This window comes from Acromyrmex echinatior, chromosome 14, assembly GCF_024713525.1.
Source record: "Acromyrmex echinatior isolate Ae372 chromosome 14, ASM2471352v2, whole genome shotgun sequence".
NCBI classification, from domain to species: Eukaryota; Metazoa; Arthropoda; class Insecta; order Hymenoptera; family Formicidae; genus Acromyrmex; species Acromyrmex echinatior.
Window position 1 is genome coordinate 5,118,021 of NC_141865.1, and position 22,125 is coordinate 5,140,145.

General features: G+C 32.5%; 3 protein-coding genes across 6 annotated transcripts in view; 1 reads left to right on the plus strand and 2 right to left on the minus strand.

The window, feature by feature from the left end:
* Positions 1–2,147: 2,147 nt before the first annotated feature.
* On the minus strand, positions 2,148–4,315 carry LOC105148637 (BOS complex subunit TMEM147). The gene is made up of 4 exons (XM_011060465.2): positions 4,098–4,315; positions 3,891–4,029; positions 2,606–2,827; positions 2,148–2,522 (listed from the first exon to the last, which is right to left on the minus strand). Exons 1-4 carry the CDS (start codon positions 4,172–4,174, stop codon positions 2,271–2,273), a joined length of 690 nt encoding a protein of 229 aa, XP_011058767.1. The 5' UTR covers positions 4,175–4,315; the 3' UTR covers positions 2,148–2,270.
* Positions 4,316–4,330: 15 nt separating this feature from the next.
* Positions 4,331–22,125, plus strand: part of LOC105148639 (uncharacterized) — a 66,503-nt gene continuing 48,708 nt past the window's right edge. For all 3 annotated transcript variants that reach the window (XM_087413614.1, XM_087413615.1, XM_087413616.1), the window contains exons 1-3: positions 4,331–5,267; positions 5,359–5,665; positions 8,008–8,186. In XM_087413614.1, the coding sequence (XP_087269740.1) occupies positions 5,611–5,665; positions 8,008–8,186 (234 nt within the window). In that variant the 5' untranslated portion in view covers positions 4,331–5,267; positions 5,359–5,610. The remainder of the gene's footprint in view (positions 5,268–5,358; positions 5,666–8,007; positions 8,187–22,125) is intronic.
* LOC105148640 (mitochondrial pyruvate carrier 1) lies at positions 19,285–21,164 on the minus strand. 2 transcript variants are annotated; one of them, XM_011060469.2, is made up of 4 exons: positions 20,830–21,164; positions 20,585–20,764; positions 20,026–20,126; positions 19,285–19,537 (listed from the first exon to the last, which is right to left on the minus strand). In XM_011060469.2, the coding sequence occupies exons 2-4, from the start codon at positions 20,641–20,643 to the stop codon at positions 19,368–19,370; spliced, it is 330 nt and encodes a 109-aa protein (XP_011058771.1). In that variant the 5' UTR covers positions 20,644–20,764; positions 20,830–21,164; the 3' UTR covers positions 19,285–19,367. The 2 variants fall into 2 exon arrangements, with proteins under 2 accessions (XP_011058771.1, XP_011058770.1); XM_011060468.2 differs by having other exon boundaries at positions 20,585–21,164.

Sequence of the window (22,125 nt, forward strand, 5' to 3'; positions counted from 1 at the left end):
AGCTATAAATAAATATGCCAAAGTATATAAAAAATTTAATTACAAAATATAATAAATAATTTAAAAATATTATATTTAAGGAAATAAGATAAATTGTTTGTTTGCTTAATAATTAATAACTGTTCAACATTATAAATTCGTATTTGAATTTCGTATTTTTATCATGTTTTATGAATATCATGTTTTTTAGTACATAAGTTTTTATTATAAAATTTTATATTAAAATTAAAGGAGGGACAATATATATTTTTCGTAAAATTTTATAACTCTAAATTTTTTGAAAATTAACAAATAAATACCTATATGTCTTGTTTACAATAAGAAACTCGTAAATGCAGATGACGCCCGTGGCATTAAATTTTTTTCGTTACACCTACGTAAATAAACGTCACATAGTTTATGAGATGATAAGGGGAAAGTACATCAAACTTGTATCTACACGTGATAAATTCTTTTCAGTTACGTGATAGAGGTCATGATTACTTGACAAAACAAATTTATAAAACTGCAAAGTATCAGCTTGTTTTGTAATGTAAAGACAGATTATTCGTTAACATGTTGTAGAAATCGACAATATTGGATTTTTTTACGTATAAATACAATTTTTAATTATAGAAAAATTATCCCACAAAGTTCGTCATATTTAAAAAAAAATAGAAAGAATATTTTATTTATACAGAAAAAGAATAATATAATGAAAATAATGTATATTCGTTCTATATATTGGCATAAAATATATATTGGCATAGAAACATACTAAACAAAATGACGTTATATAAAAAGTCTCACTTTCATTTGTGCTATACAAACCCCTTACATTCTCGTTAACCTTCACCTCACGAGAGTTTATTGATATAATGTACGTAATATATATTAGTCAATGATCAATTTGAATTCCAGCATTGTCAACGTGCTGTGAAATAAAAGAGAGCTCAGGTCTGTAGACAGATATGTTATGTCCCTGAGCAGATTCTTAAATTATATATTTAAAAAAATACGGACTTGACATATTCATATATAAATGTACACTTAAGGAAAGTTGATTTTATGAATCATTGATTTATTGAATCCGCCATTTACATACGTTATTAAAACAAGGAATATTCTATATTTTTAGCAGATGTATAAATACATTTCCCAATGAGTAGATAGAATGGAAATTCCAATGTGTAACTCTCTTTCAGATCAAATATTAACATATTAAGCTGGGGAAATACTCTGCTTTTACAATTTATACATTTTCAAGAATTAGCAAAATTAATAAATTATTTATTTTTCAAAAAATTTTCTTTATAACTCAGTACAGTATAGAATATTTTAATAATAAATTATATATATATACAATAATTACAAATATGTTTCATCTACAATTTCTTTGATTAATTTTCATTGTGTATTTTAACATACAATTAATCAATAGGGTTTAATTTGTTGCAAAAAGATTTATATTCAAAAGAAAAAGAAAGATTATTCCTGTTGCCTTAGTTTTGAATTAAGATTTGTTATTAGCAAACTCTATTCTAAAATGATTGTCACCACAAATATTTATGTATATACAGACCTGCAATCACTAACGTCCATTAACTGTAATAGAGCGGAGCCTCTAGAATAAAAGCTAAAATGAGAGATCGCATTCGGCCATTGTTCTCAAAAGAATATTCATAAAACAAAGATATGAATCAAAGTAACAGGTCTATCATAAGAAAAAAATTATAAGTGCTTTATTAATAAAATTTAGAGAATTCAAAAATAATCATTTCTATATTTTAAATTTATTTATATTTCTTATTTAAAAAATTGAGTAAAAATATTCATACTGTATATTCTGAATTAAAAAAATCAGTGTCCAGTGACATGACCAAAAGTCATGTAACATGCACTGATGCAAAAGTATTTTGCATAGTATTATCGTATCTAGAAAAATCTATTATATATTTTTTGGTATTTTTACCTTCTTAAAAAAATTTCTTATTTAAAAAAATATAATATCAGTTTTAAAAAATCTTTTCTTTTCTTCCATATAATACACTACACAGGTTATTGCTCGCAAGATTATTGCTGAATATAATATTTGATGTAAGGTACTTTCAAATTATGTGTGAAATTATGTGTGAAATTTAGAACATAAAATTATAAAGATAAAAGAGTATAATGCAACAACAGCAGCATTTATTACGTAATGTACAATTATGGTATTATTAAAAAATGGGAGACACGATTAATGCAATCGTACATTACAATAAATATGTACATAAATAAATTCATGAATTTCAGAAAATTCCAATTGAATGCGCAAGACCTGCGTAAATATGCAACGTTGTTGCACCGATGAAAAAGGTAGTGATCGCCTTAATAATAAGTGTTGACCATGGACCAGCTAACAAAAGAGATGAAAGAAAGTCTAGCATGAGTGGCCTATATACTGTAAGTACAAGCATACCAACTACTATAGGAACTAAACCACGCCGTAAATCATGTCTAGACCATAACCAAACCAATGTTGCGGTCGTTATGTGTTGCACCTGTTAATAAATAAATCACAAATCTAAGTTTTTTTGCATATATGTCAATTTCTCATCATAAAGTATAAATTATAAATTTTTACCAAATTGATATTTGATTCAAGACTCTTTTGAATGTATTTCCAATCAAACTCAGCACCACGCGCTCCAACCCAGAGCAACAAAAATCTTGTAAGCAGTACTTCAGCTCCTGCCCATCCTATACCAGCAGTTAATACCTTGGCATGCCCTTTGCCAGGTATACTATTTAGTACCAATAAAATTCCTACCAAGTCTGCCAGATCAATAGATGACTTTAAAAATTCCTAAAATGTATTTTCTATTTATAAAAGGAAAGCAAAGCTTTTTATGAAAGCAAGAATAAATTAGGGGTGTTTTTTATTTTTAGATAATATAAAGTTAATGTGACAGAATGACCATATGCAAAGCTGAACAAAGCTGTTAGCCTGCTTGCCGAGTGATTGATTGTATTTATAAATATCCAGTCAACAAAGTCTGTTAAAAAAAAATTTGGTTAAATGTTTGGTACAAATATTGTTGACAAAAAAGCACCGAATTTGATATAAATTCTGTTATATTCAATATCAGCAATTTGGTGATAAATATATATAAAATCTATTGATGTAATCTGTGTGAATAAATTCATATTTTACTAGCAAAATTTGCACCCAAAAATCATACTTTGAAAGAATCTCTCCAGGAGACTAGTTAACTTATCTTCTTATATAGGACTTTTAGGTGTTTTTTTATAAAAAGTATCCATCTCATGGTAAATATAATGAAAGATCAACTTAAATAAAAATGATAGATCTTGTTCGCTTTTTGCTGTCAATTTGCTATTAAATTATGTCAACAGATTTTGTTATATATGTGCTAACATTTTGTCGATATCATTTGATAAATCATATTTTGTTTGTCTTCTTCTTAACGAAATTTATAGCAAGATTTTGCAAGTCTGTTTTCGAAAAAACTTTACTACCCGGATATAGATGCTTCCAATCTTCCACAGGATAGTCACAGAGAAGTAAAATTGTGAAATTAAGACATATGAATATGCAAAATACATTTGACAAATTTCCTCAGAAACTTAAAAAAAATTATATAGATGATGCAATACCCATATCGACGCAAAACATGTTTGTTCCAGTCGAGTCATCAGATTGCTCATTTGCTACCTGATTATGATGATATAGCATAGGAACTTGATGTTAACTTGATGACAAATTTATTATTAATTTGTTCACTAAAGATAAGAATCAATCACGTTTAATTGCTTGGCGAACAGGCTAGCTGCTTTGTTAGCTTGAACACACTAAATTTTAATAATTATTAATTAATTGTAAAGGAAAAATATCTAATAATATATACTCCAAAGATATCAAAACCCTCTTCTCCCACATTGTCAGCGGTTGGAAAAAATGTTGCAAGTGCTAGCATTTTTACGAGCTGCGTGAATATGTAAATACCACCAGCTTGATTGCATTTCCAGAAGGCACCGTACTCCGACCTGGAAATATTTTCCCTTACTATATGTCCATTTGAAAATTAGGTTAGAAACGAAAATATAATACTTACAAGCCAGAATATTTGTAAGTTAAATAGTATGGTACATATACTAATGCCAAACAATTTCCGAAGTGATATAGCGTCATTTTTCAGTGATATTTATTCAATTTGTAATATCTAAGACATGTAAGAAATGAACAAGTTATAATAAAATTACAAACATCGTGACACACTACTATTGACTATTATTACTTTACTATATGGCTACTCTTTCATTTTTTATAATTCTTTGTAGCGGCACTATATTATACTTTCTGCACTTATAGTGAAATAGGATATATAATTAAGCATCAGAGAGAAAAGGAGAAAAGGTGGAAAACATAAAAAAAGTTCGAATAACAAGGAACAAATCTTGTGTCGCAAACTGTGGTGAACTCATGAAACTCGATCATATTTCTGACTAGTGCTCTGTGGATAAAGAATGTCTCTGCTTGAAACAGTTGAAACTTTAATCCTAACCTAACCTAACCACGCTGTGAGATTAGTTTAATAAAAATCTTGTTGTTTAATCGATGAACAAAATTTTTAACAAAAAGAAATATAAATCATATTATTTAAGATTAAATGTAAAACATTATTTTTTTCATTTTCATCAAGCATTTCCTAATAAAAGAAGGAAATAATCAAATCTATTAGGTTATAGAGAAAGTGTAATGTAGAAAAATATTTTTTATCGATTTTGCGATTACTCATCATATTTAAACATCGTTTAATATGATTTATCACATATGTGTTATATAACAAATATTTGTGCCAAAATAAATTATATTTTTTGTAATTGAAGAATGAGTTTTAATAATTTAAAGATTTGAATATGAAAGTGTCAATAGTTCGTGATTATAAAAAAAAAAGATAGTAAAAAAGTAGCATACTTTCTGACTGCCATTATTCAATTTACCATTTGGTCCTTTGATAAAAGATCTTCCTAATGCCATATTACATAGTCCCCCTTCTTTTATATTTTAACCCCTTTGAAAGGGGTATAGCAACCCCTTTCTCCATAAAAAGGGGTAGCTGCTAAAAAAGGGTGCTGCAGCAGCAGAAATATTGACTGCGTTCCTTCAACAATTTGCAACTTGTGTACATTAAAATATTCATGTTTTGCATTTAATTAAGTATTATAAGCATAGTATATAGGTGTCTTCATATAATTTAAGTTAAGGCACACCAATAACACAAGTAAGTTAGATACTAATAAGACATCTATCATCTTTACTGCATAAATATTAAATTGGTCAATTTTTCTTCTGTTTTCTGTCTATATTGATAGGATACGATACATGGGACTTCGACTGCTCCGTCCGAGCATGCTCGGTATCCCAGAGACTGCTGCTCGCTGTCCCTCTCCAACGTTTCTTACGGAAGAGAAACTCCTGGGGGTTGGTTGGGAGCCGCTTGTGATTGGGTAGGATAGTATTGGATCTACCCCGCAGACTACTCTGCATGGAAAGGGTAGCTCAGTTTGGCACAGGCTGTTGTCAAATCTACTTCGCAGTGTGTTTGGTATCAAACTATTGTCAGGATGCCAGGATTATGTGAACCAGTGGTAGCTTTGAAAGTGTGTAATAATTTCAAGTGTACGTATTATATATCAAGAATTATTTGTACTTGTGAAAAATTTGGAAACTGCTTTTATAAAAAAACAATACTTAGTTCTATTTTATTTTTTGTACACTTATATATATGTATTATATGCTTTATATGTGTATTTAGAAATTACTTTTAGTTTTCTAAAAATAGATCACAATTTTCTATAATATTTACATTTAAATATGACTAATCTTTATCTACAGAAATAAATACATGTGTAACTTTAGAGATACATGCTTTGTATTTTTCAGTACACTTCTTTCATAAACGGTTCTGATATAATTTAAAATAATTTTAAATATATAATTTGGCAGATATTAAACGTTATCTTCATACTGCTCAACTAACTTTTTAAAATTGCATTATTAAAATTATTGCTTACTATCTACTGAAATACTGTTGAAACAGTTCACACACAATGAAATATTGAAATACTAGTGAGAAAAATTTCTATCCCTCTCAATCCTTTCAACCCTTCCCCCTTTTCATCCCTTGAATGAAAAAAATAATCACCCCTTTCATGTGCTCAATCCCAAAAAAATGTATACTAGAGCGTTGTATACTATTTATAAAGAAAAATGTTATGAAGAGATTGTCAAAAAAATTAAAGATAAAACAATAATTTTGTACAAATAATTCTTTATAAGAATTATTTAAAAAATAGTAAATAATAAATTTGTAATATCTACATAACTTACATGTAACGTAATAAAATATTTTTTTATTATATAAATATTTTTGTAATAAATATAAATTAAAGGGGATATAATATTTACAATATTTTAAATTTACATCTTTTTATCTTTATTGGGAGTAAGAAATGGGTGGAGCTTACATTCCCTTGCTTTCCATACAAGCTTAAGGAAAAAGGAAAATTAGTTTTATGGAGTTTAAGAGTGAAAGAACATGTAAAAGAAGTGTGATTGGTATTTTCAAATAGAAATTTTTCGATGTTTTTTTAGTAGGTTTATAATGTAAACATATATATAATTTTCATTATTTTGTTTTAATTGATTTTATATAATATAGATTATATAAACTATAAATCTTCGGAATAAATATAATATATTATCTATTTTTATATTACTCTATAAGTATATGTATCTCTCTCTCGTTTTCTCTCTCTCTCTCTCTCTCTCTCTCTTTCTCTCTCTCTCTCTCCATGATTAGAAGGTAAGTCAATTTATTTTTATTTTTTATATTTGCATTTATATTTGATGTTTGCATGTCATTCATAGAATCATATGTTACTTAATGTACGATCATAAAAATTATCTTTGTCAATTGTTTTTTAAATTTTATTGCAAAATAATATTTTTTTGAATAAGAATAAGAATAGCCTTCATCACTTTATTTCTGATTGTAACATTTTTGAAAAAATCGATTTGTACTTATAAGATACATGTTTCAAATCATGTCCGCACGATGGCGTTACAATTGATTTCCTACTCATGTATTTCAATGTTCATTTCAGCAGGCATAATTATAATTACCTTATAATTACATAGATGACGTGACCAGTAACTTTATGAAATGTTTTTTGAAATAATTGTACAATTTCTGCGGATAGTCAATTCAATTATCAATAATTGTTAGGATAAAGCTAATTTATTGTAACATATTTAATATAATATTTTAACAAATTTAAAATAACACGGTAAATTTAAAATTTCACGATATTTTATAAATTTTTATACATTTTATATATTATATTTGATTTTTTAATTTATGAATTTTTAAAAACAAAAATAATTAGTAATAATTAGAGAATTTTAAGTTTTTTATGTATTTATCGCACATATTGAACATAATTTCTCATAATTTTCTCCAAAACAATGAAACATTTTAAAATAATAAACATAATAAAATAAAATAAAAATAAAATATAATATAAATTATTATATGTTTGTTATTATTTATATATAATTAACTCCTATTTTTGTCAAAAATAGCAATCAAAAATAGAACCACATCGATGTAGTTACTTTTAAACCGTATCTTAATGTTTTATAGTTTATTCTTTTCGATCAAAGAAATCTTATCTTTTCCCCATATTTCATCAATCGTACACAAACGGTTCGTTTATTTGAACTTAAAGCTTCCTAATGCTTCTCTTGGATTTACCTTGGATTTAGATACGAGTTTCGATCCTAAGAATAACGGCGCATCTCTCTCAATCCCAAATTTTGCACTTTTGTTATCTCCCTTCTTCTTTGATAAGTCCACGCATTCAGCATAGGCGTGTTTGCATTTCTTTTTCCCTGGGGATGTTTACGGGACGGTGCGCAATTTCGAAAAGCCGATTTCAATTCCGCTCTCCTTTTTACAGGGAGAAGCGAAAGCTCGAGCGTGGGCGGCGCAGGATTACGAGAATCGCACAGACAGGCCTGTGAACACGTGCGAAAATCTCATGTCTCGACGTTTGCGCCCATGTCATCGATCGTTCTTCCGTTTAACGTTTCTCGCGTTGAGAAAATCCGATTTCTTCGTTCTCCCCTCATCCCTCCGGTAAGTAACATGACTTGCGAGAGAAGTGCATGTTAAGATATACATTCGATTTGCGAACAATTTTTTGGAAAATAGAGATTTATCAGCAATTTAAATAAATTTAAAAAATTCTTCTATTTTATTTTTATCTAAAATTATATTTTTATATTACCAGAGAATCAAACTTAATTTAGCATACAAGCATGTGTATAAGTGTTTTATAAAATTGATTCTTTATAAATCTTTAAGATAAAATCTTTTCTTTATTTTTATTACGTAAAATTAAACAACGAATACATAAATTATTATTAGAAAAATTGTCATGTAAACTGTATTGTAAATTGATCATGCATTTACGCTTTTTCCACTAACGGCGTTAGGGTAATGTACAACGACGAACTTCATTTCCGGTTCCGGTCTTCATCATTTTCACATCGTCAACTCTATTCTTTCGAATTCTGCCTCCCTTGCACATCGAAAGTATTTGTCCTTTTATGTCGATTCTTAAATCTCTATTCTTTAAGGATCATTCGATTTTTCGCACAAAAAACTTGATCTCTTTCGAAATATCGTTCATTTACGTATTGATTTTTGTATAGTAGAAAAAAGATTTGAAAAACATTAAAATTAATGTAGTACAATGAAAAATTATAATACATAGTAGAACAATTAATATCTAGAATTTTATAGTAATTAGAGAAATGTGGAAAGCGGAAAGAAAATTCCACTTCCATCTCTCTTTGTCCTTCTTCTCTTGTTCCATGAACGGCATATTTTGTAATTGTGTTAGCGCTGGGATATAGAAAAATCCATAGAATATTTTCTATTCCTCGTGTGCAACGTATAAGCACATTTTTATGCGACAGAGAAATTGATATATTTTTCCCACTCAGCAAAAGCAGTATAGAAAGGAATATCCTATCTTCCAAACTTGTTAATATTCCACCGGTGCCTTATGTCCTTCTGGGACAGTCTCTACCTACCCATGTTACTTTTTTTTCTTAGTTCTATAATATAAAAGAGTATCAGTACAAGAGAAAAATTCTCGACTGGCACATAGGTTGAATCGAATCGAAATTTTAAGTGGGGTTCTTTGGAAACTTTCAAGCAATGCGGAAATCCAAAAGAAGGAAGTTCAAAGAATATCTAAAGAATGTTTGCAAAGTTATAATGTCAAATATTTTTTTCATTTTTTATGTTGCGTAATTTTTTGTCTTATATGCTTGAAAAAAATTACACACATTGCGAACAAACACTTAAAGATGAAATCTAAATTTTCAAAAATAACAAATATATAAGATTATACACGTGTTATATAATATTATATATTTTAAGATTATAATATATAGTCAGTGGCACAAGAGCGTCAACAATTCTCCGAAAGAAATCAAGTATAATAATGAAAAAAAATTAAAATTATAGTTAATAAAAATAATCATATAAATAACATTTACTAAAATGCATTTATTTGATATGGTGGCTATACTAATTGTAAAGAAAATGCATTTTATAATAATACTTATAATGTAGTTTTAAAATAAAATTTTAACTTTTAATACATTCGATTTTTTCAGTAAACTACTAACAATACTCTTATGACACTGACTACATTTAATTTCATGACAATACGATATCATCGAAATATACGATGTTATAACTACAATCATTAAATATTTGAGTGACGCGACGTATCGAAATTATATGCAGAAAAAATATCTATCTTGATAATAAAGAAGACGGAAGGAATAAAAAGAGAGTAACTGTAAAGATACCTTAATAAAGTAGATCCCGGAGCGCGGAATAATTTCCAACCAAACTCTTTGAATAGCCATTAAACTTGCATATTTAAAACGGGACAGAAAAAACGTCGGGTCGCGGATGAAAAAAGATTTTAACGAGCATCTTTTTATTTAATGTCTGAGAGGGTGTTGCGCGGAAGTGACTCTAATTAAAGAGATATAATTGGCGGATGTACAAAGGCGAATAAGGTTCTCCATTCCGACGAAGTGTACTGTCGTCGATATTCCTATGCGGCGCCGCGCTTCCAATTAATCACTCCTTCGCGCGGCATTAATATCCCCACGTTTTAAGAGAGAGAACCGCTGTATCATCCGCGTGCGAGAAACGTTTTATTATACGGGCTGTTTGCCTTTGTGCCTCGTAAAAATAGAGACTCTATAGACAACCAAAATAATGAGTGAAGCTTGCGCTGACAAAGAAATTCTTATAATGAATTTATTGCATGATAATGTGTATTTAAAATTAAACATCTAGAAAAAAATATTAAAGATATTAAATATAAAATTTTCTTCGTGAAATATATATAGTTTATGGAGCAGAATTATTATCTCTTACATATAAAATTCATATAAGTTGACAATGCTAATTTTTTAATATCAACTTTTTAAATGTTCTCAAAACTTCTTGATTAATGATAAACATACTCTTAATGTTTAATGTAATAAATAAATTCTCCATACGTCTTATGATATCTGCGTACGAAATCATTATGATTCTTCAAAATCAGCCAGCAATGTGCATAAAATATAAGAACGAAGCAGCCTGTATTTCTTTCGATGCACATTGCAGTCGTCGAAATATTACTTGAGTCGTTAAACATTACTGAAGAATGCTTTTAGCATTCCAGATATCCCTAGCTTGTTTGAGTTTCGGAGGTTATCGGCACGATTCGGGGCTAAGAACTGTCCTTAAATGTGCCGTAAACGGGCCTGCATGAAATAGAAGAAAGAGGCGACCGAGAGAGCAAGTCATCTCTAACTTTGTAAAGGTACCTCGCGCTTTGCCAGCCCGACCAGAGTCCAATAAAAACTTTACAGCCCCGTAATGAATGCAAGAAATAATTATCTCATGAATACATTAGTTTTAGTATCTCCCGACACGGACATGGCCCGTAAAAGCGGCATTGGATATCTTGACCTACGATTTCCAGTGCGTGCTCGCTTCCCTACGATCCTTAATCGCCACTCACTCGCCGCCCTTTTTCTCTTTCTCGCATGAGTCTTCCTTCCTTCCTTCCTTCTTTTCTTCTTCCTTTTCTCTTTTTTTCTTTTTTACACTCACCGATATTTTTGAAGAAAAGCTATAGTGAACATCAAACATTTTCTTTGAGGCGTATTTCTGTTTTGTTAAAAATGAATATATCATTCGGAATGAGTAATAGACAAAAAAATTGTCTTCTGAGAGAATATAATTTTGGTGTAATATCTTGGCACATTAATAATTACCAAAGTATCATTGATGTAATAACGAAAATTTTTCTCATTTTCTCTGTTTATTTAAATAATGCACGAGTAATGTAGAGATATCGCATGGAACACGCATTTAGTTCAAGGAACATCATCGGTTTCAGTAAAAATCCTTTATGTGAATATCCTAACCGGGGGGTGGTGAAGTGGGTGACGGTTGAGGGTGATGTCAGTTAGGTAGGAAGGGAGGTGTGCGTCGGTGCTGTGGCATGGAGTGATTGATCGTCGCCTCGCGACACTCCCGTGTTCTCGTAGAGTGGATAAAGGGGTGGAAAAAGGAGTGGAAACCCTTTCACGCTTTCACGGATCAGTCACAGGATCACGTTTTCCGTGCCATCCCCTCGCCCCTTGGTACACGGGACATGCATCACCCTGCCATCCACTTCTACTTCCCTAACTTGTGCGTTTGCTCGTGTCGATGTTGCGAAGATCGAATCTGCAAACTTCGCGCGAAGGGAATGCCCCTCGAAGGGCGGTTTATCGATCTCGCAATTATGATTTGGCGATGATATTAATTTTCGAGACCTTTTACGTTTACAACAAAAGTCTAGATTAAACCAGCATGAGAATACAATAATCCGCATATTATACGCGAAAAGCTTTTTCGTTTTCTTGGCGTATTAACAATAAGTTTTATATTTTAATGAGAACACTCTTCATTCTCGCGACTCCATTGGATTTATCATGTTTCTCAAGAAAGATCTAAAGAAAATGTCGCCATCATTTACGGGGCGCATGCTTCATCGGAAGCGAACGGGTAGATGACGGTGGGTCATACATCAGACACCTAATTCCTTCTTTCGCTCGAGTGTTAACTCTTATATCTTATCCATTTAGAAGTTCCATTTGGCAGTGTCCACGCGGCCGACCGCCTTGTCATTTCCAAATTGACGAGCCACTATGTGTCGCTAATATCCGCAATTTTCCCGCACACTGAAATTATCCGTTGACGAAATCAACAACTTACCAAAGAGTTATTCGTGCACCACGTCTTAACTTTCTTAGTTGCGTTGACAGGTGCTGATTGAAATAAAGGTACAAAAGAAAAACTATTATGTAACTCCAGAATTCTTAAAAGTTCTAAACATCTATCAGCTCATATAAGTTCTAAACATGGCTATCTAATTTTCTTTATTTAATTAGAAGTATGTTATTGCTGCCTGTTTAAATAAGGTGATTAACTTTATTATCATTGTACAATGTTTTGCAATATTATACAAGAGTTTTGCAATTTTCTAATTAAAGGTGTACAATTTTTCTAATTAAAGATGTATAATTCAAAATCGATCGATAATGGCCTTTAGTCGAACGATGGCCTCAGTAAATCAACTATGAAGAATTGTGGGGATACAGAAGGAGAAATTGGATATTGCTGCTAAATATTTGAAAGACTTCCGATCCGTAGAATTTCCTTGATATCCCACGGGACAAGCTGCGTCTCGCAAGTTCCCGGAAATCTCCCCATCCTTTGGTTTTGAGCGACCAATTAACAAAAGAGCTTTTTTTTTAGTGTCGTTTTACTGTACGCCCATATGGGAAAGAGTATACTGATATTGTGTCTTAAAATCGGGAAATTTTCTCATCTTTATTTTAAGATTTCCCAAGTTTATTCGACGGTCTAAAATCTCGGCAAATAAAAACATTACTCGATTTCTTTGAAATTGTTATTTCCGCTCAAAATAAATTGATATAATATTTAGCTGTTATTTGTTATAATTATTTAATGGATAAAAAGGAAATGATGTAGAATTATGTAAATTTGTTATTATTAGAAATATGATAATTAGATAAAAGAAAATATTTCTTTAAAATAATTTTTTAAATGTACATATTAAAGTTTGTAAAGAATTAAAACAGTTCAACTTCAAGCGAATTGCTTTACGTTGACTCTCCTATCTTGATCGAAAGAGACGAGACGGTAGACCTGGCTCGGGGAATTTTAAAATTGAAGATTCTAGTCGAGAGACTAGGTGGAAGTACGATTCCCCTGGTTCGATCTTAGCTTGGATCGGGAGAATGTGTTTTTCCGCGCCCTCAAACACGTCACATGAATAAAAAATATCCTTCAAAGTTGCCAACCCCAGCATCTAGCAGAACGTATCGGAGTCCCTTGTAGTGGCCAATCGTAAGGAGGGTTGAATGTTGGAACACTGCATATCGGAGAAAATGGAAATCGAAGGAAAAAGGTCGTGTGTTATCGAGGTTCTTGCCATAACTTCAAATGTCAGAAACAAATTTTAAAATTTTTATTTTTTCATAAATTCGTTTATAAATTTACCTTAAAATAATTATTTACTGCTATTCTATTTCTTTAAGATTACCGTTATATTAAATAGTTTGCATATTTCAATGCCTGCAAGAAATTCAATTTTTGTTGGATCATATTCAAATATCTGTATTTAAAAAATCAGTAAATATACAAATCAAAGGCAAACAATACGATTTTCTACGATATGCATGTTTCTTTCAGAGCTAATTACTTTCTCTGCAATTTATTAGATTTTTTTATCGATTATCAGGACCCAAACTATTGAATCCTGAAAGTTCGACGAGCAGAAATGGCAAAGACGGCGATTCGGTAGGTCGGCGTCGATAGCTTCTTCCTGCTGAAGCTAACCCTAATATATTGGATCGAGTTTACAGGGGGATGGAGTCACGTTGCGCGGGATAGAGCGGGTGGAGATCTGCGAAGGTAGGGGTTGCAAGGGGGTAGAAAGGTTACGGGTCATAAACCATCCTCAGTCGCTGAAATCGTTCTATATGCGAGTTCGTACATGTATGCGAGTGTACGTGCACGCGCGTCCATCTACTTCCGTATCCGTACGGTAGCACGTGTGATTCTCGCGCAGTACGAAGCAGAAGTTGTTTACTGCCTTCTGCGAACTTTTAAAGTAACGTAATCCAAGTGCGCGTTATACAGCATCGATCGATTCAATCGCAGAGTCGATGTGACATTTATTAATCTTATGAGATATCGATTTTGCGTGATAGAATGTATTTGACATTAGCAGAGAAACTGCAAGATATGCGTGGCGCAATATTTGAAATGAGAACGTAAAATTAATATTTTTGTGAAATTTCGGTGGAAAAAAGGTCGAATTTCATTTATAAAATTGGTCTCAATAAACTCAGCAATAAACTCATTTTGTCATTAATGGACATAGAATAATAGGAAGTATCTAATTTTTATAATTTTTATTCAATTATTTTTAAATATTTTTAAATTATTGAATTATTATATGTAAAATATCTATACATTACTATTATTAATCAAGAATTTGTATCTATCAGTTTAAGGATGACCTGTGAAAATACATTGCTGACAATTTAGGTTGAGAACCACGACGGGTGTGTAATATGAAGATAAGATGTCCCCCATGTTCCCATGTGCCAGGTTTCTCGATCGGGGATTATGTTGCCATCTACGTTGACCCACCCCTTGGAACGAAAACATCCCGTCGTAGTGCGCCGACCAGTCCAACCCCATTACCTTTCGCACTCGTACGTTCGTCATTTCTCGTGAATCTTCGTTTCTTATTCGTCGTAAACTCATCCGAGGGAAATGGGCAAGCATTCGTTTCTACTTCTCGAAATCACTTGCATTTTCCACCGAATTACCGAGATTACGTTACGTTAATTTCAAAGACGATGCTTAGTCTCTTTTTGCATCCCTCCTGAAATTACTTGCATCCCTTGACGAATTATGGCGCCCCTCGGAAAACAGGATTATCGAATTTATATATTTATGTAATTTCGGGGGAATGATGCGCAAGATAGTACACTCATGATTTTTTTAACACAGCGCGTTTTACGTTCTAACGGTGTACTTATACTTACGATCACGCGCCCTGTCTCATGTTATTTTACAGGGGTGGCTAAAGTACATTTTTATGAATCTATCAGATGTATCTTGCAGTTGGTGCATTAAATTCCACGGGATGTTTTTCGATCGAATCTTTTTACAACCATATTCGGTAGATCTCAAAATACCTATGTTTTGTTGTTTTGACAACGGCTAACATTTATATTTTACTAATATTTGTGATAACTACTAATAATATTCTGTAGAAGATAATTTCTACAGGATAATATTCTGCTTAGAGTATTTTTAGAAAAAACATAGATGCTTCTAATTCAGTTTCAGTCAAAATATAATAGCAAATTTTGTTATAAAAATATTTATTATTTATTAAGTTCAAAGAAAACTGAAGTTATTTTATGGAAAGGGTATTTCTTTTCCTAAATATGACATATATTTGCGACGTATATATTCATATATTATACATATACAATGGCTGCCAAAACATATAATTTTATGATAATTTTTGTGTATCGATCTGTTTTTTATATTATAAATCAATTATATTACAAGTCAGTTTATATTATAAGTTAATAAATTTTTATTATAATCAACTCAAGAACATGATATTAAAAAAATTATATATTACATATGTAGTTAATATATTAATTAATTATTAAAGTATATTAAATAGCATATATTATACTTGTACTAGATCTTTATATGCAAAGATTATTTAGCCGAGTAATCGGAATAATACAATAAAATTAGTCATTGACTGGAAACTTTTGGCAGCGATTATATACATAATAAAAAATATCACAGATATACTTAAAATGATTATGACGCTAGTGCCAAGACTCTGTTCGTTTTCACGAAATATTTTCTCGATTTTCTAGGGAAACACTCTTATTCCTTTTCATCTCTGACATAAGAAATCGTCAGCATTCCGAATGGTAAGTCCGGTGTCAGCCTAATGTATGTCCTGCATGGCGAGGGTGTGCTTGATTCATTTCACCCTCGGGGTCCGCACCGACGCGGCGGCGCACAATTTGCTACGCATTTCAGGAACTTTCCCGCTCAACTCGTGCACGCGAATCAAAAATCCACCCTGCAAAACTTTACACGGGCGTCATAAGCTGACGCACTTAATTTAAAGATCGTCCTAGCGTCGAAAAGTCTCAGGAGCGAGGGTCGTTCCCCTCATTTCTCTCTCTCTCTCTCTCTCTCTCTCTCTCTCTCTCTCTCTCTCTCTCTCTCTTCTTTTTTTCCGCAGTTCATGCAACTCTGCGGGGGAGGCTTTACAATCCGAGCATTCCGCTTTACAGTTCATTTCGCTTGCGGCGGTGCTTTTTTCCTCTTCATCAAATTATTTTGAACTCGTCGCTGGAAACGTTCTTTGATTGTGCCTGGCATGTTTGAGGCACCACGCCGTCCTTCACACGATTTTAATTGTATTAGTGACGCTTAATTCTTCTTTCTAATATGTTTGTATTCACTGATACCAATGCTATTTTCAATCGTTATTTATTAATTTTCATCTATACTATCAAAATTGATTGCTGATTATTTTGACAGCTTTGACGTAGACAATCAATGTAACACTGACCTAATCAGGAGCATAATCACAAAAATACAATAAAAGAATATTCATCCACGCAATAAAGTAGAACGACTGTCATAGTAATAAAATTAATCGAATAAGTCAAAAGTTAAGTTAAAAGTCAAATGATGCAATTTCTTTAAACGTAATTTTTATTTGATACTCAATTAATATAGATGTAGAGATTTTATTAATCCATCAATCTCGCAACATTTTATGGTTTCAATCAACTTGATTACCATTGATATAAGATTTGAGATGCTACCACGACAGGGTGAGAAAGAGAAAGAGAGAGAGAGAGTCACAGCATAGGCATGTGGCAAATTGTCGAGATACCCGGCACTAGAAGGAAACCTCCGTCACGGAGGTGGAAACGTCTCCGTAAAGGACGAAGTGGACCAGCTGGAAGGGCGAAGGAGGAAAGGACGATGTACATCGCGGTGGTACGAAGGAACGATACGACGCGAGGCGAGATGGAAGGTAGAGGCGGCCGGTAATCTGTGATTCAAAGAGAGCGATCCATCTTGCAACATGCCAGGATTCAATCGGCGGCATTTGTTTGTGAAATCAGTCCCGAAGGACTCTCCCTGTCGCTCCTCGTCTCCTCCACGTCTCCTCCACGTCTCGTCCACGTACGATTCTCCGATTGTCTCCGCGCTGGCACGACAAAACCCGCAGGACCGAAGGACGTGAATGGAAAGCGCCGGATTTGTCTTATCGACGACGGAGTGTAGAAAACGATTATTCTCATTCGTGACTACTGGAAACGGATGATACGGATAATACGGACAAATTTAGATGCTTTACAACTATCGTCAGTTCTGTACGACGTGCGACGTGCTTACAATAAATATTTAACATGGCTTTATCTGAAAATAAAAATTAATAAAAAATTTATTTCTCGAAAGCTCACTTTCAAATAACTTTTCAAGAGTATTGTAGAAACATTGTTGAGTAACGTCATTTGAAACAACATTTTCATCGGCGAGAGGCAAAGGAGCGCCGGCAAGGCGTGCCACATGATCGACGCCAAGCACAGGGGACTAATAAGGCCATATATATTTATTCAGCTAGTCGGGGGTGGATTTTATATCTCTAGTCAGGACTGGAGGACGGAAAGAGAACGAAGAGGCGAAGGGAAAAACGCTGTCGGGAGAGGAGAATGGTGCGGCTTAGCATTCGGAAAATACCGAGGATAGATTCGTGCGTCTGATCCGTGCCAGATCCCATAAAATGACCCTAGCACGATCGAGTGCCCGCCATGCCATGCCATGCCGTGCCCGCGCCCCTGTAGTATCGCGCGCGAGAGAGGCTACCTCAGAAAATTATTGCTCTCCTTATACATTCGTTCGTACTGCTGAATTGGGGCCGAGTCGAATAAACTTGTGCCCTTTAGATACGGGAAAATAACGATAAACGAAGAAGGGAATGACACGTAAAACGGAAAAACGAGTCAAGACTGAAATAGGAATAAAAGAAAAGAAGACAGAATTTGTTTTGTGAAAATTCCGTTAAAAAAAATAAATTACGTGTAAAATCTAAAAAAAAATGAGAAAAATGATATTTAACGGGAAAAATAATATTTAATCAAATCTTTGTTAAGATTAACTTGATTTAAAATTTGTAAAAATATCTATGAGAAAAAAAACTATATATACCTATATATATATATATATATATATATATATATATATATATATATATAGTATAAATGATGTTAACGAACATTGTAAATATCGAGTGCTTCATATCTGAAAAAGTGCGAAATCTTATCAGTATCATTGCGAGGAAAGATAATGTACGAAGAGCAATATGTTACATATCTTGAGCATTCACAAGTTGGTCTCGCAGCACGCGATCGTTGAATTATAAATACTGCGCATTAACCACAATTATCAGAAGAATAGTAACGGAATAACTTAATAAGCGGAATCATTCGGGTATATATGCAACAGTGTTAACAGTGTTGCGCCAGGGTACATTACGCCAGATCCTCGAGCTCCGGCTTTCCAATATATTAGCAATTATTATAATATATTATACGCTCACGCGCTTTTATAATAATTACCACGGTTAAATCTAACGCCGCGCTACTATTGTTTGTATCTTAGACGGTTGCAATAAATCTGTTGAGCAATAAAGTTTGCCGTGAGTATCAGAGCGTTACTGGTTGATAACATGCTCCGATAATGGAAAGAACATATGTATATATTTTATATTTGCACATACATGTTTTATATATACACGATAATGGAAATGAAGAAACTGAAAGAAATTTTCTTTTACGGTTTTAATAAATTACTTTGATATTCTATGCGCATATTAAATTTGTGTGTAATTCATCATGTTCTGTCAGAATAGAAAGCGATATCCCACTATCTAAATCATACTATTATTATTTTATTAAAATTATTCTACAGCAAAAACCGATAATAGTAATAAAAAAATTAATTCATTATTTCACATTTTTATTATATATTTGCAAATAAGTAGTTGTTGTAACAAAATATTCGCTTGGGTACTAGTTTCCCATTTTACTTTTTCCGTTCGGGCTCTTTCTGTTGGCCGTAGTGATAATTGAGAAATCTGTAACCTTGCCCCATTTGAGCCCCGGCGTTTGTGAGGTGGCATGCGAACAGCAACAAATTTCGCGGTTGTACTTTCAAAGCGAACCGCATGAATATCATGGAATACAGGGTCAAGGCTAACAAATCAGAAAGAGAATTACATCAAACATAGGAGAAAACAGATTACAGCGTAATTAATACAAATTAATATAATAAATTTATTGCCTATCATCTTATTATTATTTCATTATTATCGAGAAATAATTTTACAGCGGCTTCTTCGTTACATGAATATAGTAATTTTCTGAGACATTTTCGAGATTCAGAAGAAACTATTTGGAGCAACCGCGCCGCTTTGAAATATTAAACGTAATTTTACTGTAACATTTTACTTGCAGATTGGTTTTAGGCCGGTATGCACAGACATTCGCAACGTGCTGCTCCATTAAGAAATAAACGGCTATTTGCTGCGCTCGAGCAGCAATTATTTTATAGGTCCCTCTCGAGCCTCGTCCCCCTCCCTCCCTCTGTTAGTCGCGCATCAACTCGCTCTGTCGCGATTATTAAAAAACGTGAATGAATTCTTCGAAGGGTCTACCGAGGTAGAGCTATATATCGAACTCACCTAAAGTCATTTTGCCGCTAATGATTTTTGGATGCTTTCGCATGTCAGATATAGCCGCTATAGGTATCATCCAATTGAATATCGGGCCCCAGAAATGCGTGCTTAAAAAAGTAGTTTATTTTTCCATAAATTGCGCTTTTAAACAAGTGCTAAAATACGGAGTATAATAATCTCAAGAAAGGAACAAAATATTATCATCAATGGTTTACGCAATATTAGAAACTGAAGAATTACGAAAAGAGAATAACACACTGGAAAAAGAATCTAGTTGCATTAATTGGAATTCTATATAGATTCGATCACAAAATTACAAATCAGACACTTGTAGATAAATTTATCAAACATTTTAATCAAGATAAGGAGAAAATCAATTACGATAATCAGAACTCTGACTGGTATGACTAGAATGCATTTTGTTCATACCTCTTGTTAATATAACCAGAATATTTTTCTCAAGTCTTTTAATTGAGAAAATATTAATTTTAGTTTACTTTATATGTATACTTTATATGTATATGTACAATATTTTTAAGTCAAAATTCATCATGAGTGAACTTACCTTAAGAGATAATCTTTGGTTTCTTTAGTTAACAGAGATTTCGGCAGTCGTTTAGACATGATGAACAAAGTTGGAATACGATATCAATGAGATTTTTAATTACATTCGCCACGAGATCGTATAGCAAATCGGTTATATATTTGCATATAACCTAAACGGCTCAGACACTGACAGTTCCAACTGGAAGGCGTCGAGATCAAGCAACGATAAAACTGATATCAGAATTCATACTTTATTTCCATTACCGTGACTCACTATACGATTTATCACAGGCACGCAATTCCGCTTATCATCCCGAGAATTTCGAATGGACGTAGATTTGCACCGCAATTTTCTCTTTGAATGTGAGTTAATGCGATTGCACTGTCACATCGCTTAGATTTCTTTCTGCAATTAAATTTTAAAATGTAAAGACACTTTTACGTCACTATGATGAACGCTGATGATAAGCGAGACGTTATCGCGACGAGAAAAGATTATAAATCATTTTCTGAAACGAAGTAACGCGTTTCATACTTTAGTTCGAAGTGACTTTTTTTAACTAATGCGCGTCTTTTATAACAGTTGCCACGCTACGTGTGATCTTTATAGTCCGATCTGTGACTATTATGAATGTTAACTACCATCTGAATCGTCAGAAAACCGGATTTTCAAGTTAAGATTTCTCGTATTGCTGCTTACTCGGTTTACGAGTTTCACTAGATATAGTTTCGTAATTTCATGGTATAGCCAGTTATCTGTGTATGAAGGTTATCTGTTTATCGCATACTATTATATTTATCTACAAAATAAGAAGCATTTATCATGCATAATAGATATTGCATTTATCAATGACGAAATATTTAAATGCATGCAAACAAATCTTATACCAGTCTATGCATACGTTTGAATATTTGATAACCCACTTGATAATCCATTTATTAATGCACATATTGTGATAAAATGCATTACAAACTGTCAATATTTACTCCATATATTTTGAATAATTTAATATATAATTAACAATAAATTTATAATAAAATGTCTTTAAAGAAATTATGTGCTCAGCAGAAATATATATATAATAATTTCTTAATACAATGGAATATATTTTTCATTAATGAGCAGTATATTTTTCACATACTGCTCAGCTAACTTTTCTCATCGATCGATTACTAGACAAATTGCACCAATCTATCTTTTCTCACGACCCTTGACTAATCATTGATCGATTTGCATAACAGTTTGCACGCATATTTATCATGATCCTAGTACATTTTTTTATATCGACTTTTGGATAGAGCCACCCCCTCCATCATAAATGCACAGGTTATTATTTCGCGCGTATAATATTGATGGCGCTATGAATGTTGCATGGAGGGGTACACGGCGTCCTGAACGTGGCTCAACGGGGGTGGAAACCAGCTCGCGTATGGGGGGTTGTAACGGGAGATGCTGGGGGACGCATGCGCTGTCACAGGAATAGTATTATTGATCTAAGAAGGGGATGGACTGTGGGACCCTCGAAGACCAGCAGTGTGTCGAGGCGATCCTGGCACCCT